The 493-nt window shown below is 71.2% G+C and overlaps 1 protein-coding gene across 1 annotated transcript in view; it reads right to left on the reverse strand.

Moving 5' to 3' along the window:
- Positions 1–488, reverse strand: part of NAT8L (N-acetyltransferase 8-like (GCN5-related, putative)) — a gene marked incomplete at its 5' end in the record, with an annotated part of 10,497 nt that extends 10,009 nt beyond the window's left edge. Inside the window, one exon of the mRNA XM_005886475.2 lies at positions 109–488. Coding sequence (XP_005886537.1) covers positions 109–488 — 380 coding nt within the window. The remainder of the gene's footprint in view (positions 1–108) is intronic.
- Positions 489–493: the final 5 nt, after the last annotated feature.

Raw genomic sequence — 493 nt, forward strand, 5'->3', positions numbered from 1 at the left:
CCAGGGACAGGGCACCTGCCGTGTGGAGAGCAGGGCCCGCCAGGCCCCAAGCACCCGGCCTCAGAGGACTAAGGAGGCCCAGGGCCAGCGGCCCATGGACACTCAGACCTCGGGTCAGCACCAAAGGCCGAGCTCTGCCCCAGGCCCTGTCCCCCAATCCCGGCCAGGCCCTCAGTCACCCAGAAGCCTAGTCGCGGGGCCCCCCCAGCTTGGCCTGGGGCTGCTGAGGTGGGCGAGGCCAGGAGGGGCAGAGAGGACGAGGAGCTGGGCCGGGGCTCACCGGGCGGCTTCATGTAGTACTGCTCGATGTCGGCCATGTCCGTGTGCAGGGCGCAGTCCAGGTAGGCGAGGACCACCTTCCGGCTGTAGTAGTAGCGCAGCGCCAGCAGCCCCGCCGGCACCAGGCAGGTCAGCAGCAGCGAGCCCGTGAGGGCCCAGCAGAGCACTGCGGGGAGAGGGGGCACGGTGAGGGCGGGAGGGGAGGACGGACGGT

The sequence above is a fragment of the Myotis brandtii genome, unplaced genomic scaffold (assembly GCF_000412655.1).
Source record: "Myotis brandtii unplaced genomic scaffold, ASM41265v1 scaffold986, whole genome shotgun sequence".
NCBI classification, from domain to species: Eukaryota; Metazoa; Chordata; class Mammalia; order Chiroptera; family Vespertilionidae; genus Myotis; species Myotis brandtii.